The sequence below is a fragment of the Balaenoptera ricei genome, chromosome 1, assembly GCF_028023285.1.
Source record: "Balaenoptera ricei isolate mBalRic1 chromosome 1, mBalRic1.hap2, whole genome shotgun sequence".
NCBI classification, from domain to species: Eukaryota; Metazoa; Chordata; class Mammalia; order Artiodactyla; family Balaenopteridae; genus Balaenoptera; species Balaenoptera ricei.
In genome coordinates, this window is record NC_082639.1 from 76,090,376 (window position 1) to 76,106,188 (window position 15,813).

The 15,813-nt window shown below is 35.3% G+C and overlaps 1 protein-coding gene across 1 annotated transcript in view; it reads left to right on the plus strand.

Annotated features, from left to right (window-relative positions):
- Positions 1-15,813, plus strand: part of LOC132360434 (calcium-activated chloride channel regulator 4-like) — a 55,312-nt gene that overhangs the window by 25,616 nt on the left and 13,883 nt on the right. Inside the window, 3 exon segments of the mRNA XM_059915545.1 lie at positions 395-468; positions 1,413-1,680; positions 3,555-3,725. Coding sequence (XP_059771528.1) covers positions 395-468; positions 1,413-1,680; positions 3,555-3,725 — 513 coding nt within the window.

Below are 15,813 nucleotides of genomic sequence, written 5' to 3' on the forward strand. Positions count from 1 at the left end.
TATGGGGCTATTTACTCTATCATATGTGAAAAATTACTTCAATATTTCACATTGGAAAGATCAGTGAAAGATTTTCTCAGTTATTTGCTAGTCGTCATTTTTATCTTGAGGCCCTCCTCATGTCTCTACTCAAATACTCTAGGCACCAATAAGTATTTTCTTTTGAGTCAGCATTAAGATGAGCAAATACACTCACACAAGTGCATGCATACACACACATTCACACACACACATGCCCTACAGCTAATTCTTCTTTGAGGTTGTAACACCCTTTAATGCTAAAATCTGGAGTGTTTGCTAAGACAACTAAGAAAAAAATAATAAAGCCATATCTCCAATTGTGAAACCCATTCTCCTGCTCTAATGTTTTTATTATAGCCTGTCCTGTCCTTAGGCCCTATATTTCCACATTTTCTGACTGACAACTGTCACATCCCAGTCAGCTTTCAGAGAGATTGTGAGACTATGGTAGTATGCCATATTTAAGCTTGTTCTCAGGCCAGAAATTAAGAACTATGCAAAAAAGAAAAAAGAATAAAATTACTCTCTTCCCCAGTTATTGATTTTTAAAATATATTTAAACAGCTTGAAAGTAAGTGATTAACACTCAACAGTAATGGCTGGATGAATGCTACTGTAATAATTGATAGCACTGTGGGAAAGGACACATTCTTTCTTGTCACATGGGACAAACAGCCTCCCGTTATTTCTCTCTGGGATCCCAATGGAACATCAATGGAAAGTTTTACAGTCGACAAAGATTCCAAAATGGCCTATTTCAGTATTCCAGGAACTGCAAGGTAAGCAATCAGCTTTTAGACTTCTTCTCTTTAAAATTTTTTCAAAAGCTTAAAATAAATTGTTTAATATCATACATATAATCTTAACTGAGTGCCAATAATTGTATCATCTTCAAAGTTATGATAAAATAGAATGTGCTTTCTACTCCTGTGTAATCCTAAGAATTAGATGGGAGGAAAAAAGAAGAAAGAATTTATATATGAGGAGGAAGGAAAAAAAGGGTAAAATACAGGTTGGGCAAGAAGCACTTTGAAGACTAATTGTGGGGAGTCTTTTCAACATGGTGTATAAGTCATTAGAGCCTCCTTCCTAATTAAGCCCAACCAGGATTATACAATCTGTGCACTCTGAGACCAAAGGATAAAGGCCAAAAAGAAGGGAATCTTTCAAGATTTATATATCCCACCAGAGACTACACCAGGTAGAGACATTATGCATGACATTTGGCTAGGTCCCCTGTCTGAATTGCCACAGCACTCATCTGTGGGATGTTGTACAAATTTGCAAAAACTTGTTTATTCTACACTACATTTATAAGAATTATACTTTAGAAATAGATAATGGACACACAGAAAATAGCTTGGTATCTGATATTTCCATTGAATTTTTAGGTGGGTGTTTGGACTTACACTCTTCAAGCAAAAGCAAACCCAGAAACATTAACTATAACACTAAATTCTCAGGCAGCAAATTCTTCTGTGCCTCCAATCACGGTGAATGCTAAAATGAATAAAGACACAAACAGCTTCCCCAGCCCAATGACTGTTTATGCAGAAATTCTACAACGGTATATACCCATTCTTGGAGCCAATGTGACTGCTTTCATTGAATCAAATAATGGGAATACAAAAGTTATGGAACTTCTGGATAACGGTGCAGGTAATTCATAGGCTTTTATGAATAAGCCTCTATTTTTATAACTCAGGGTATGTTATGGGTCCCTATGGCAGTGTGGGGCAGAGAGACAGGCACCAGAAGAATGGATGCAGATTATGGATAAACAGCAGGACAAGCAGGACATTCTATCCAGGTAAAACCTACGAAGTGATTTGCAAGTGTATTGCACATGGTAAGCACTCCATAAAGGTTGTTATTATTGTTTGTCATCTAGACAACCAATGTCTGTCATCATATAGAAAGGCCTCATTCAAGAGATTGAGGCGGCATAAAGAACTCTAAATAAGCGTTTCTTAGGGGCACATGATTAAGAAAACCTGGCCAGGAAGGGTGAAGCATAAGTAGTCAGATGAAGTTAAGTGGTAGAACTCAGGCTCTTATCAAAGAAGGGATGACAGGCAGGAGTAATTTCCAACCGCTGGAACAAAGTGCACATATACTCCTGGGGAACTAAGGCCCAAGAACAGGTAGTCCTGCCAGAAGAGAGGAAGGATCAGCACAGGGGCATCAGATTTCAGATCTGTCTCACAAGAAACAAGATATAGTGTTGGCCATGCTCTGTCTCCTTGGTCTGTGTGGATGAGTGGTGCTCAAAGACATTTTCCCAGACTGGATTATTCTGGGAACTGAACTTTCTTTTGAGGGGTCATTGAGCAAGGAAAAACCCAATATGGTAGACAACTGTATTATCACAGATTTCTATTAATATCTTTTGCAATGTAATTAATTCAATCATTTTATAACACTATCCTCAATTAGAGTTGGTCCTGAGAAAAATTTAGAAGGTGAAATTGGTCTTTGGTACAGCTTCAAATTCCCTACACTCACACTTCAGTGCCTTCATCAGATATAACTATGTTTTCCACAGCTATCCCCTGCCTCTTCTTCCTCTTTTCCCAATCCCTTCCATGCTACATTAAAACTTACCTGCATTTTGTTATCATTGCTCAAGGTTTTAATGCTGATTACTTAGTTAATTTGTAATGCTTTCACCTAAGAAAGTAGTGGTACTAAAATGATTTAGAGAAGTGGTTCTCAAACTTTAGTATGTATAGGCATCACGTGAAGGGGTTTGTTATAACACAAGTTGCTGGGACCCCTTCCTACTCCTAGAATGTGCCCCAGAAATGTGCATTTCTAACAAGTTCCAGAGAGATGCAGATGCTGCTGGCCCAAGGACCTCAGTTTAATAACATCTATCTTACAGAGTTAAAACTCCCTGAGTAATGTGTTAGAAATTTAGTGAATAACTCCAATGGTCGTGATAACAGGTATACAGATGATACAGTATTCCTGAGCTCCCTAAAATGTTTATTCTAATAGTAGATGAAATTTCCCATTGTCAGACCAGAGAGTTAATGAATCAGCAGAACAATAGCTGTAAGAATGAGTCTAGATAGGTATTTTGTAGTTGATTAGGATGAGAACTCCTAAGCAAAGACATTTTCTTTAGTGGGGCCCTTTTGATTTGAATGGAGAGATAAAAGAAAGCAATACTAAAAGTAAGTGTTTAGATAAAGTAAGCAAAAGTATGCTGTTTGGCTGAGAAATCAATAAGAAGGGTACCATAATAATCTGAATACAAGGTGACAAGGGCCACAAAATTGAGGTATTTATTTTACATATATATTTATCTGTGTGTGTAATATATTTTTTTATAATACCTCAAAGATATCAATTCAATAAGATACTGTGTTCTGGCAGAGCATAAAGGAAATATCCTCTAAGGGGTCAGTTTGAAGATGAGAGCCCAACCTACGGTATATGCTTATAAAGGCCATATCCTTGAGTTAGAAAATGCATGAATTTCTCTTTTTCTTTGCAATAATAACTTATTCCTTCATTTCTATAACAAGGTGCTGATTCTTTCAAGAATGATGGAGTCTACTCCAGATATTTTACAACTTATAAAGAAAATGACAAATATAGCTTATAAGTACAGGTTCATGGAGAAACAAACACTGTTATGAGAAGCTTAAGGTGTCCACCAAATAGGGCCACATATATACCTGGCTGGGTAGTTGATGGTGAGTAACTCATGATATCTGAAATCCAGTGCTGCTTGAATAATTGTCAGTTGATGCAATTAAGACTTCAAACATATTATAACTCAAAATATAGCTTTTCATATTTCTGAATTGAAGTTCTCAGTCACACTGGGGTTTGCCTCCAAAGTAACCTAAGCTTTAGTACAGTGTCTAGTATCTAGTAAGCATTCCATAAATGTCAGTTGTTATTTTATTAGTTTCAAGCACCTTTCCTATATTAATAACAATAAGCCTAATTTCCACTCAAGCTGAATAAAACAGGCCCTGAGGTCAGGAGCCTAAATTCAAGCCAATGGTAGAATTTATCCTTCAGATTACATATGCTGTAAAACATAAAACATATGTAAACATTTATTTGGAATGTTTTTCTTAAGTCAAAAGAAGAAGAAAACGTGGATTAAGGTGATGTTAAGGATTGAGAATACATTCTTGGTGGAGTGACATCAGGGAAAACGGTAGAGTAGGAAGTGCCAGGAATCCATCTTCCTACCTAGAGAACAACTGTGCTGGCAGAATATGACTGATGTAATGTTTTTGGAGCTCTAGAGTCATATTTAAAAGCTTGCAGCTTCCAGGGGAAGGCTTAAATGAAAAATCATGGTTAATTTTGGTCAGTTTCAGCTCTTAGCCTAGTAGTGGCTACCCCGCCAAGGTTACCCATGGCAGGTAACCTTGCCCACATTCCTGGAGTGGTTTACATGTGGCTTGTGGGAGCCAGAGTGGACAATAAAAATATGTCCTCCAAATATCACCAGTTATACTTCTGATCATGGAGATGCAGATGCAGAAGCAGAGCGCCATTGTTGCCGCCCCCTCTGGTTGAAGTGACTTCCAGGGGATTTAAAGAGACAGAATATTTTTTTCCTTTCATTTTTCCTTTTTACCCTTTTTGGGGACCAGCCATTTAAGAATTAGAATATTCAAGAGTAACCACATGCACAGGGAATCTAGAAAGTCACCACACATGCCCAGGGAAAGATGGAGACTCAGAAAAAACCTGAGAAGACTTAAGTTTACACCTCAGGCTGATTGCTAGCCCAGAGACACCCTACAACAATTTCTTAGAAACAAAAAACCCAGGAGAATGGGGAGAATCTGATTTCCAGAGTTACCACATTATAAAACTCAAATGTCCTGTTTTCAACATAATATTGCAACACATACAAAGATGCAGGAAATTAAGAATCAGTCAAAGGAAAAAATATATCAAAAGGAATTGTCCCTGAGGAAGACCAGATGGCAGACATATTAGATAAAAATTTTAAAACTACTTTTTAAAAGATGCTCAAATTGCTCAAGGGAGCCAAAGTCAAGAAAACAATGTATGAACAAAATAAAAATATCAATAAAGAGATAGAAAACATTAAAATGACCTCAAAAGAAATTCTGGAACTGAAAATTAAAAAAACTAAATTTGAAAATTCTCTGGAGGGATTCAAAAGTAGAAGAAAGAACAAGAGAACATGAAGATAAAATAATTAAAACTATTGTGTCTGAAGAACAGAAAAAAAGATTGAAGAAAAGTGAAAAGACCCTAAGAGACCTGTAGAACACCAACAAGTTGATCAACATACCAACAGTGGCAGTCTCAGAAGGAAAACAGATAAAGGGGCAAAGAGATTATTTGGAGAAATAATGGCTAAAAAATTCCCAAACTTGATGCCAAGATATTAATCTACAAATCCAAGAAGCTAACAAACTCTAAGTAGAATAAACTGAAAAAGACACACACTGAGACACATTATAATCAAACTGTCAAAAGCTAAAGGTAAAGAGAGCAAGAGAAAACAGCAAGAGAAGCAAATCATCACATACAAATGATCCTCAATAAGATTACCAGCAGATTTTTCATCAGAGGCCTTGGAGGACAAACAGCAGTAGGTTAATTTATTCAAAAGGCTAAAGGAGGAAAACTATCAACAAAGAAACCTTTATCCTACATAACTGTCCTTCAAAAATGAGGGAGAAATTGACTTTCCCAGATAAACAATAGCTGAGGGTGTTCATTCACTAGCCCTACCATACAAGAAATGCTAAAGGAAATCCTTAGGTGGAAATGAAAGAACAATAAATAATAACTCAAAGCCACAGGAAGAAATAAAGATCTCTAGTAAAGGTAAATGCATGGGCAATTATCACATCTAGTATTATTGTAATATTGGTTTGTACTCCAATTTTCATTTACAATATGATTTAAAAGACTAATTCATAAAAGGAAATACTAGTCTATGTTTTGAGCACATAATATATAAAGATGTAATTTGTGACATTAATAACTGAAAGGGGATGGGAATCAAGCTGCATAGGAGCAGAACTTTTGTATGCTTTTGAAGTTAAGCTGATATAATTTAAATTAGAGTGCTGTAACATTAGGATATTAAATGTAATCCCTCTGATGACCACAAAGAAGAGAGCCATAGAATATACACTAAAAGAAATGAAAAGGTAATAAATCATTTCACTACAAAAAATCAACTAAACACAATAGAGTAATACATGAAAAGAGGGACAAAAATGCTATAACACATAGAAAACAAATAACAAAATGAGAGAAGCAAGTTTCTATTTTTTGTGTGGTAGCGAAAGACTGAGTTTAACTTTTTTTTCTTTTTTTATTAAAGTATAGTTGATTTACAATATTATATTAGTTTCAGGTGTACAACATAGTGATTCAATATTTTTATAGATTATACTCCATTAAAGTTATTGTAAAATAGGGGCTGTATTTCCCTGTTATACAATATATCCTTGTTGTTTATTTATTTTATACTTAGTAGTTTGTATCTATTATCCCATACCTCTATTTTGCTCCTCCCTCCTTCTGTCTCCCCTTTGGTAACCACTAATTTGTTCTCTATATCTGTGAATCTATTTCTGCTTTGATATATACATTCATTTTTTTTTTATATTCCACATATACGTGATAACATACATTATTTAACTTTCTCTGTCTGACTTACTCCACTAAACATAATACCCTCTAGGTTGATCCATGTTGTTGCAAATGGCAGAATTTCCTTCTTTTTATGGCTCAGTAATATTCCATTGTATATATCTTCTTTATCCATTCATCTGTTTATGGACACTTAGGTTCCTTCCGTATCTTGGCTACTGTAAGTAATCCTGCTATGAACATTGGGGTGCATGTATCTTTTCAAATTACTGTTTTCATTTTCTTGGATATATACCCAGGAGTGGAACTGCTAGATAATATGTTAGTTCTATTTTTACCTTTTTGAGGAATCTTCATACTATTTTCCATAGAGGCTGCACCAACTTACAATCTCACCAACAGGGTACTAGGGTTCCCTTTTATCCACATCCTCGCAAACATTTGTTATTTGTAGACTTTTTGATGATAGCCATTTAACAGCTGATATCTCATTGTGGTGTTGATTTGCATTTCTCTGATGATGAACAATGTCGAGCATCTTTTCACGTGCCTGTTGGCAATCTATCTTTTTTGAAAAAATATCTATTCAGATCTTTTGTCCATTTTTAAATCAGGGTGATTACTTTTTTGATATTAGAGTTGTATAAGCTGTTATTGTATTTTGGACATTAACCCTTTATCAGTAACATCATTTGCAAATATATTCTCCCATTTAGTATGTTGTCTTTCGTTTTTTTCAATGGTTTTCTTTGCTGTGCAAAAGCTTTAAAGTTTAATTAGGTCCCATTTGTTTAGCTTTGCTTTTGTTGTTTTTGCCTTAGGAAACAGATCCAAAATCTATTGCTACAATTTATGTCAAAGAGTAATTCTGCCTATGTTTTCTTCTAGGAGTTTTATAGTTTCAGGTCTCACATTTAGGTCTTTAATCCATTTTGAGTTTATTTTTGTAAATGGTATGAGGAACTTCATTTTTCTACATGTAGCTGCCCTGTTTTCTAGGCACCACTTATTGAAGAGACCGTCTTTTCTCCACTGTATATTCTTGAATTGTTTTTCATAGATTAATTGACCATAGGTATATGGGTTTATTTCTAGGCTCTCTATTCTGTTCCATTGATCTATGTGTCTGTTTTTGTGCCCATACCATGCTTCTTTTTGACTACTGGAGCTTTGTGGTATAGTCTGAAGTCAGGGAGTGTGATTCTTCCAGCTTTGTTCTTTTTTCTCAAGATTTCTTTGGCAATTTGGAGTCTTTTGTGATTCCATATAAATTTTAGGAATATTTTTTCTAGTTCTGTGAAAAAGTCATGGGTGTTTTGATAGAGATTGTATTAAATCTGTAGATTGCTTTGGGCAGTATGGATATTTTAACAATATTAATTCTTCCTGACAAAGAACATGGGATATCTTTCCATTTCTTTCAGAGTATACATCTTTCACTTCCTTGGTTAAGTTTATTCCTAGGTATTTTATTCTTTTTGGTGCAATTTTGTTTAACCTCTTTATTGGAGTATAATTGTTTTACAGCGTTGTGTTAGTTTCTGCTGTATAACAAAGTGAATCAGCTATATGCATATGTATATCCCCATATCCCCTCCCTCTTGTGTCTCCCTCCCACCCTCCTTAACCCACCCCTCTAGGTGGTCGCAAAGCACCGAGCTAATCTCCCTGTGCCATTTGATGCAATTTTAAATGGGATTGTTTTCTTGCTTTCTCTTTCTGATAGTTCATTATGATGGTAGAGAAAAACAACAGATTTCTGTTCCATTAATCTTGTATCCTGCAACATTACTGAATTCATTAATTAGTTCCAGTAATTTCTTGGTGGACACTTTATATAGTATCTGTGGTTGTCTATATATAGTATCATGTCATCTGTAAACAGTGACAATTTAACTTCTTCCTATTCAACTTGGATGCGTTTTATTTCTTTTTTTCTTATTTTCTTTTTTTTTTTGGTCTGATTGCTGTGGCTAGGACTTCCAATACTATTTTAAATATAAGTGGTGAGAGTTAGCATCCTTGTCTTGTTCCTGAGTTTAGGGGAAAGGCTTTCAGCTCTTCATCACTGAGTATGGTGTTAGCTGTGGGTTAGTCATGAAAGGCTTATTTATTTAATTTTTGAAACATCTTTATTGGAGTATAATTGCTTTACAATGGTGTGTTAGTTTCTGCTTTATAACAAAGTGAATCAGCTATACATATACATATATCCCCATATCTCCTACCTCTTGCATCTCCCTCCCACCCTCCCTATTCCACCCATCTAGGTGGTCACAAAGCACCGAGCTGATCTCCCTGTGCTATGCAGTTGCTTCCCACTAGCTATCTGTTTTACATTTGGTAGTGTATATATGTCCATGCCACTCTCTCACTTCATCCCAGCTTACCCTTCCCACTCCCCGTGTCCTCAAGTCCATTCTCTACATCCGTGTCTTTATTCCCGTCCTGCCTCTAGGTTTTTCAGAACCTTTTTTTTTTTAGACTCCATATATGTGTGTTAGCATACAGTATTTGTTTTTCTCTTTCCGACTTAACTTCACTCTGTATGACAGACTCTAGGTCCATCCATCTCACCACAAATAACTCAATTTCGTTTCTTTTTATGGCTGAGTAATATTCCACTGTATATATGTGCCACATCTTCTTTACCATTCATCTGTCGATGGACACTTAGGTTGCTTCAATGTGCTGGCTATTGTAAATAGACCTACAATTAACATTGTGGTACATGTCTCTTTTTGAATTATGGTTTTTTCAGGGTATATGCCCAGTAGTGGGATTGCTGGGTCATATGGTAGTTCTATTTTTAGTTTTTTAAGACACCTCCATACTGTTGTCCATAGTAGCTGTATCAATTTACATTCCTACCAACAGTGCAAGAGGGTTCCCTTTTCTCCACACCCTCTCCAGAATATATTGTTTGTAGATTTTTTGATGATGGCCATTCTGACTGGTGTGAGGTGATACCTCATTGTAGTTTTGATTTGCATTTCTCTAATGATTAGTGATATTGAGCATCCTTTCATGTGTTTCTTGACAATCTGCATATCTTCTTTGGAGAAATGTCTATTTAGATCTTCTGCTCATTTTTGGATTGGGCTGTTTGTTTTTTTGATATTGAGCTGCATGAGCTGCTTCTAAATTTTGGAGAGTAATCTTTTGTCAGTTGCTTCATTTGCAAATATTTTCTCCCATTGTGAGGGTTGTCTTTTCATCTTGTTTATGTTTTCCTTTGCTGTGCAAAAGCTTTTAAGTTTCATTAGGCCCCGTTTGTTTATTTTTGTTTTCATTTCCATTTCTCTAGGAGGTGGGTCAAAAAGGATCTTGCTGTGATTTATGTCGTAGAGTGTTCTGCCTTTTTCCTCTAAGAGTTTTATAGTGTCTGGCCTTACATTTAGGTCTTTAATCCATTTTGAGTTTTTTTTGTGTATATAGTGTTAGGGAGTGTTCTAATTTCATTCTTTTACATGTAGCTGTCCAGTTTTCCCAGCACCACTTATTAAAGAGGCTGTCTTTTCTCCATTGTATACTCTTGCCTCCTTTATCAAAAATAAGGTGATCGTATGTGCATGGGTTTATCTCTGGGCTTTCTATCCAGTTCCATTGATCTATATTTCTGTTTTTGTGCCAGTAAGGCTTTTATTATGTTGAGATAGGTTCCCCCTATACCAACTTTGATGAGTTTTTATCATGAATGGATGTTAAATTTTGTCAAAGGGTTTTTCTGTATCGATTGAGATGATCATGCAATTTTTATCCTTCCTTTAGTACAGGGTGTGTAACATTGATTGATTTGCAAATACTGACCATCCTTGTGTCACTGGAATTAACCCAACTTCATCGTGTTGTATGATCCTTGTTATATACTGTTGAATTTTGTTTACTACATTTTACTGAGGATTTTTGCATCTATATTCATCAGAGATATTGGCCTGTAATTCTCCTTTTTTGTAGTGGCTTTGGTTTTGGAATCAGGATAATGGTGGCCTCGTAGAATGAATTTGGGAGTGTCCCATCCTCTTCAAATTTTCGGAATAGTTTCAGAAGGACAGATATTAGCTCTTCTTTATATGTTTGGTACAATTCCCCTGTGAAGCCATACAGTTCTGGACTTCCATTTGCTTTGAGGTATTTTTACTACAATTCAATTTCACTACTAGTGATCAGTCTGTTTAGATTATCTTTTTGTCCTGATTCAGTCTTGAAAGGTTGTATGTTTCTATAAATTTGTCCATTTCTTCTAGGTTGTCCAATTTGTTGTCATTTAAGTGTTTGTAGTACTCTCTTATGATTGTATCTCTGTGATAGCAATTGTTATTCCTCCTCTTTCATTTCTTGTATTGTTTATTTGGGTCCTCTTTTCTTTTTGATGAGCCTGGCTAAAGTTTTATCAATTTTGGTTATCTTTTTAAAAATAATCCAGCTCTTAGTTTTATTGACCTTTTCTATTTTTTTTTTTTTTTTGGTCTCTATTTCATTTATGTCCTCTCTGATCTTTATTATTTCCTTCCTCCTCCTGATTTTGGGCTTTGTTTTTTCTTCTTTTTTTAATTCCTTTACATGGTAGGTTAGGTTGTTATTTAATATTTTTCTTGTTTCTTGAGGTAGGCCTGTATCACTATAAACATCCCTCTTAGAACTGCTTTTTCTGCATCTCATAAATTTTGGAAAGTTCTCTTTCCATTTTCATTTGTCTTGATGTATTTTCTGATTTCCTCTTTGATTTCTTCATTGACTCTGGTTTTGTAGTAGCATGTTGTTTAGTCTCCACATGTTTGTGATTTTCCCATTTTTCTTTCTGTAATTGAAACCTAGTTTCATATCATTACAGTTTGAAAAACATACTTGATATAATTTCTATCCTTGTAAACTGTTGAGACTTGTTTTGTGGCCTAGCATGTGATCTATCCTGGAGCATGTTCCACGTGCACTTGAAAGGAATGTGTATACTGCTTGTTTTGGATGGAATGTCCTGTAGATATCTATTAAGTCCAACTCATCTAATGTTACATTTAAGACCACTGTTTCCTTATTGATTTTCTGTATGGATGATCTGTCCATTGATGTAAGTGTAGTGTTAAAGTCACCTACTATTATTTTATTATTGTCAGTTTCTCCCTTTATGCCTGGTAATATTTGCTTTATATATTTAGGTGTTCCGGTATTAGGTGCATATATGTTAATGAGTGTAATATCCTCTTCTTGTATTGATCCCTTTATCATTATATAATGTTCTTATTTGTCTTTTGTTATAGACTTTGTTTTTTGGGGTTTTTTTAATTAATTAATTTATTTATTTATTTATGGCTGTGTTGGGTCTTCGTTTCTGTGTGAGGGCTTTCCCTAGTTGCGGCAAGTGGGGGCCACTCTTCATCGTGGTGCGCGGGCCTCTCATTATCATGGCCTCTCTTGTTGCGGAGCACAGGCTCCAGACGCACAGGCTCAGTAATTGTGGCTCACGGGCCTAGTTGCTCTGCAGCATGTGGGATCTTCCCAGACCAGGGCTCGAACCCGAGTCCCCTGCATTGGCAGGCAGATTCTCAACCACTGAACCACCAGGGAAGCCCCCTAGACTTTGTTTTAAAGTCTATTTTGTTTAACATGAGTATTGCTACCCCTGCTTTCTTGTTGTTTCCTTTTGCATGAAATATCTTTTTCCATCCCCTCACCTTCAGTCCGTGTGTCTTTAGCTCTCAAGTGAGTCTCTCACAAGCAGCAGATAGATGGGTCTTTTTTTACCCCATCAGCTACCCTATGTCTTTTGATAGAAGTATTTAGTCCGCTGACATCTAAAGTAATTACTGAAAGATAGGTACATTTTGTTACTTGTTTACTGGTTGTTTTTGTAGTTCTTTGCTGTCTTTTTTTTTTTTAGCCACACTGCATGGCTTGCAGTATCTTAGTTCCCTGACCAGGGATTGAACCTGGGCCCGGGCAGTGAAAGTGCCAAGTCCTAACCACTGGACCACCAGGGAATTCTCTGCTGTCCTTTTTTATTGAAGTTTAGTGATTTACAATATTGTGTTTGTTTCAGGTGTACAGCAAAGTAATTCAGATATATATATATATACATATATATATATATATATATATATATATATATATATATATGTATATATATATATATATTCACGTTACTTCCTATTATAGGTTATTATAAGATATTGAATATAATTTTCTGGGCTATAAGGTAAACCCTTGTTGCTTATCTATTTTATGTATAGTAGTTTGTATCTGTTATTCTAATACTCCTAATTTATCCCCCCACCCCACCCCCCACCGTTTTCCCTTTGGTAAGCATAATTTTTTTTCTACGTCTGTGAGTCTCTTTCTGTTTTGTACATAGATTCATTTGTATTATTTTTTTAGATTCAACATATAAGTGATATCATATAATATTTGTCTTTCTCTGTCTGACTTACTTCACAAAGCATAATATTCTCTAGGTCCATCCATGTTGCTGCAAATGGAAGTATTTCATTCTTTTTAATGGCTGAGTAATATTCCATTTTATATATATACATGTGTGTGTGTGTGTGTGTGTGTGTGTGTGTGTGTGTGTATGCCACATCTTCTTAATCCAGTTTTCTGTTGATGGGCATTTGGGTTGCTCCCATGACTTTGCAATTGTAACTAGTGCTGCTATGAACATTGTAATGCATATATCTTTTCAAATTATAGTCTGGATATATAACCAGGGGTGGAATTACTGGATTATATGGTAACTCAATATTTGGCTTTTTAAGGAACCTCCACACTGTTTTCCATAGTGACAGCACCAATTTACATTCCCACCAACAGTGTAGGGGAGTTACCTTTTCTGTACACCCTTTCCAGCATTTATTATTTGTAGACTTCTTGACAAGAGACATTCTGACCAATGTGAGGTGATACCTCACTGTGGTTTTGATTTGCATTTCTCTAGTAGTTAGTGATGTTGAACATCTTTTCATCTGCCTGTTGGCAATTTGTACGTCTTCTTTGAAAAAAATGTCTATTTAGGCCTTCTGCCTATTGTTTGATTGGGTTTTTTGTTTTTTCAATATTGAGTTATATGAGCAGTTTGTATATTTTGAATATTAACCACTTGTCAGTCACATCACTTGCAAATATTTTCTCCCATTCCATAAGCTGTCTTTTTTATTTTGTTGATGACTTCCTTTGCTGTGCAAAAGCTTTTAAGTTTTATTATGTCCCATTTGTTTATTTCTGCTTTTGCCCTGAGGGACTGATCTAAGAAAACATTGCTACGATTTATGTCAGAGAATATTTTCCCTACATTCTCTTCTTGGAGTTTTAGGGTGTCATGTCTCATATTCAGGTCTTCAAACCATTTTGAATTTATTTTTGTATATGGTATGACGGTGCATTCTAACTTCACTGATTTACATGTAGCTGTCCAGCTTTCCCAACACCACTTGTTGAAGACACTCTCTTTTCTCCAATGTATATTCTTGCCTCCTTTGTTGTAGACTGATTGACCATAGGTATGTGGGTTTATTTTGAGGCTCTCTGTTCTGTTCCATTGATCTATATGTCTGTTTTTGTGCCAGCACCATGCTGTTTTGATTACTGTAATTTTGTAATATAGTCTGAAGTCTGGAAGTGTTATGCTTCCAGGTTTGTTCTTTTGCCTCAGGATTGCCTTGGCATCTGGGTCTTTGATGGTTCCATATAAATTTTAGGATTATTTTTTTCATTCTCTGAAAAATGTCATGGGTATTTTGATAAGGATTGTGTTAAATCTATAGATTGCTTTGGGTAGTATGGCCATTGTAACAATATCAATTCTTCCAATCCAAGAGCATGGGATATCTTTCCATTTCTTTGAGTTATCTTAAAATGTGCTTTATCAATATTTTACAGTTTTCAGAGTATTGGTCTTTCACCTCCTTTGTTAAGTTAATTCCTAGGTTTGTTTTTTTTTAACATCTTTATTGGAGTATAATTGCTTTACAATGGTGTGTTAGTTTCTCTTTCTGATATTTCATTGGTAATGCAAAGAAATGCAACAGATTTCTCTATGTTAATCATATCCTGCTACCTTGCTTAATTCATTTATTAGTTCTAATATTTTTTGTGTGAGGAATATAGAGTTCCCTATATAGGGTATCATGCCATCTGCACATAGTGACAGTTTTACCTTTTCACTTCCAATTTGGATATTTTTTATTTCTATTTCTTGTCTGATTGCTGTGGCTAGGACTTCCAATACCATGTTAAATAGAAGTGGTGAGAGTGGGCATCCTTGTCTTGTTCCTGAATTTAGTGGGAAGGCTTTCAGTTTTTCACCATTGAGTATTACGTTGGCTGTTGGTTTGTCACAAATGGTTTTTATTTTGTTGAGATATGTTCCCTCTATATCCACTTTGGTGAGAGTTTTTATCATGAATGAATAAAATGGAATGTTCTTTTCTTCTTTTAGTTTCTTCCCTTGTGGTTTGATAATTTCCTTTAGTGGTAGGCTTGTGTTCCTTTCTCTCTAGTTTTTGTGTATCTATTGTATGTTTTTGGTTCATGGTTAACATGGGGTTCATATATGTTGACTTACAACTATACTTACTTGTTTTAAATAGGTAGCCCTTTAAGTTCAAACACATTCTTAAAGATCTACATTTTCATTTCCCTGCCTCACATTTTGGGGTTTTGATGTCATATTTTACATCTTCTTGTTTATCCCTTTACTGATTATTGTAATTTTACAATTCTGAAATTTTTGTCTTTTAATCTTCATGCTAGCTTATTTAAGTAATTGATCCTCAGCCTTTAGTGTACATTTGCCTTTCCTAGTGGGATTTTTCATTTCCTATAGACTCTTACTTCTCATTATAGCCTTATCTTTTCCACTTAGAGAAGATCCTTTAACATTTCTTTCAGGGAAGGTTTAGTCTTGATGAATTCTTATAGGTTTTGCTTGTCTGAGAACTTATCTCTTCTTCAATTCTAAATGATTATCTTGCTGGGTAGAGTGTCCTAGGGTATAGGTTTTTCCCTTTCAGTACTTTGACTATTTCATGCCACTCTTTCCTGGCCTGCAAAGTTTCTACAGAGAAATCAGCTGATAGCCCTATGGTTGTTCCCTTGTATATAACTCTTTGTTTTACTCTTGCTGCCTTTAAAATTCTCTCTTTAGTTTGATTTTGTTATTTTCCTTATGATATGTCTTGGTGT